Genomic DNA, 1,540 nt, shown 5'->3' on the forward strand with positions numbered 1-1,540 from the left:
TGAATATGGCACTTATCACATGCTGTGTGGTATCGGCGTTTGGTATCGGGGCATTTTAACAAGTACGAGTACAGGAGCTCAGTATCAGGCTCGATACCAGTATCGGTATCGGTGCATCCCTAACATATATATATATATATATATATATATATATATATATAAACAAAATAAATTATAAAAACACAATGACATAATTAAAACTTTAAGTAAAATTAAAATGCAAAAGATAAAAATAAAAACAAATTCAAAATTCTAATAAAAACTATAATAGCATCTCCATGATATTAAAATAACATAGATTGATGATGTAATTGCTTGCTGGTGTTTCTGTGCACAGGGAACAGAGTTTGCCCACCATTCAGATCCAGCTACAACGAGACACGACTGATTACGGCGGCCCCATCGATCTTCCTCCCGGGAACAGCACCAAATCCTCTGGCGGCCTCCCCAAAACCATCTCCAAACTCACCTCACGCTTCACCAAGAAAACCTCGTCCAACTCCAGCGCAGGCGGCAGTTACTCCATCCCCAGCACGCCGTCAAGGAGCAGCGGCAACTCGGACGACAAATCCGGCCGCCTGCGCAGCCTCCTGCAGATGAGCAGCATGCCATGCACACCTGACCCCAGCCACGCGCAGACCGCCAACGGCGCATCCGCAGACGAGCAGGGCATGAACCTGCCCACCGACCAGGAGATGCAAGACGGCATCGACTTCCTATCGGGGTTCAACATGGGGAAATCCCAGCAGGCCTCTCCGCTGGTGAAGAGGAGGAACTCTGTGGCGTCTACGAATGCGGCCGACTTGAAGCCGCCCAGCGGAGCGGCTCCGCTCACCTCGCAGTCTCAAGTGTCTCAAATGTTGGCGCAAACCTTGAAGCAACAAACACAGCAGCAACAACAGCAGCAGCAGCAGCTTCCGTCAACACCAAAACAGCAGCAAACGCAGCCGCAGTCGCAGCCGACCTCACAGACTCTGCCGTTCTACCAGCATCTCTTGCAGCCGATCGGTCAGCCGCAGCAAACGGCACCCGTTTCCCCGCAGCTCTCTACCCAGCAGCCCCCGCAGCCAAGAGCCCCCAGCAAGTGGCCCCAGGGTCCTTTAGGAGGCCTCTCGCCCATCGGGCCCTTGACGCAGTGGCCCGCCCCTGGCCTGCCGGACCTCAGCTCTGACCTCTACAGTCTGGGGCTGGTCAGTACGTACATGGACAGCATGATGTCTGAGATGCTCGGCCACAAGCCCCCACAGGGACCACGGAACAACACCTGGCCCAACCGAGACCAAAGTGACCAGAGTCTGTTCGGGGTGTTGGGAGACTCCATGCCCTTTGACCCTGCAGGTGAGCAGAGACCGGTCAGCTCAGACGGGTTCATCATAGGTTTTGTAGTGTTAGAGTATCAGAGCAGAACTCTGGCGCATGGAAGAGAATGAAAGTTCTGATCATTTTACATTAAGCCATTACATTTTATATATGTTTGTGTGTGTGTGTGTGTGTGTGTGTGTGTGTGTGTGTGTGTATATATTTTTTTTAAATTTATATA

General features: G+C 51.0%; 1 protein-coding gene across 1 annotated transcript in view; it reads left to right on the forward strand.

Annotated features, from left to right (window-relative positions):
• Positions 1–1,540, forward strand: part of LOC107668468 (uncharacterized protein KIAA0355-like) — a 39,893-nt gene that overhangs the window by 32,980 nt on the left and 5,373 nt on the right. Inside the window, exon 8 of the mRNA XM_016460340.1 lies at positions 338–1,417. Within this exon, the coding sequence (XP_016315826.1) occupies positions 338–1,417 (1,080 nt within the window). The remainder of the gene's footprint in view (positions 1–337; positions 1,418–1,540) is intronic.

Source organism: Sinocyclocheilus anshuiensis, unplaced genomic scaffold (assembly GCF_001515605.1).
Source record: "Sinocyclocheilus anshuiensis isolate Anshui unplaced genomic scaffold, SAMN03320099.WGS_v1.1 scaffold2085, whole genome shotgun sequence".
In the NCBI taxonomy this organism is placed as follows: Eukaryota; Metazoa; Chordata; class Actinopteri; order Cypriniformes; family Cyprinidae; genus Sinocyclocheilus; species Sinocyclocheilus anshuiensis.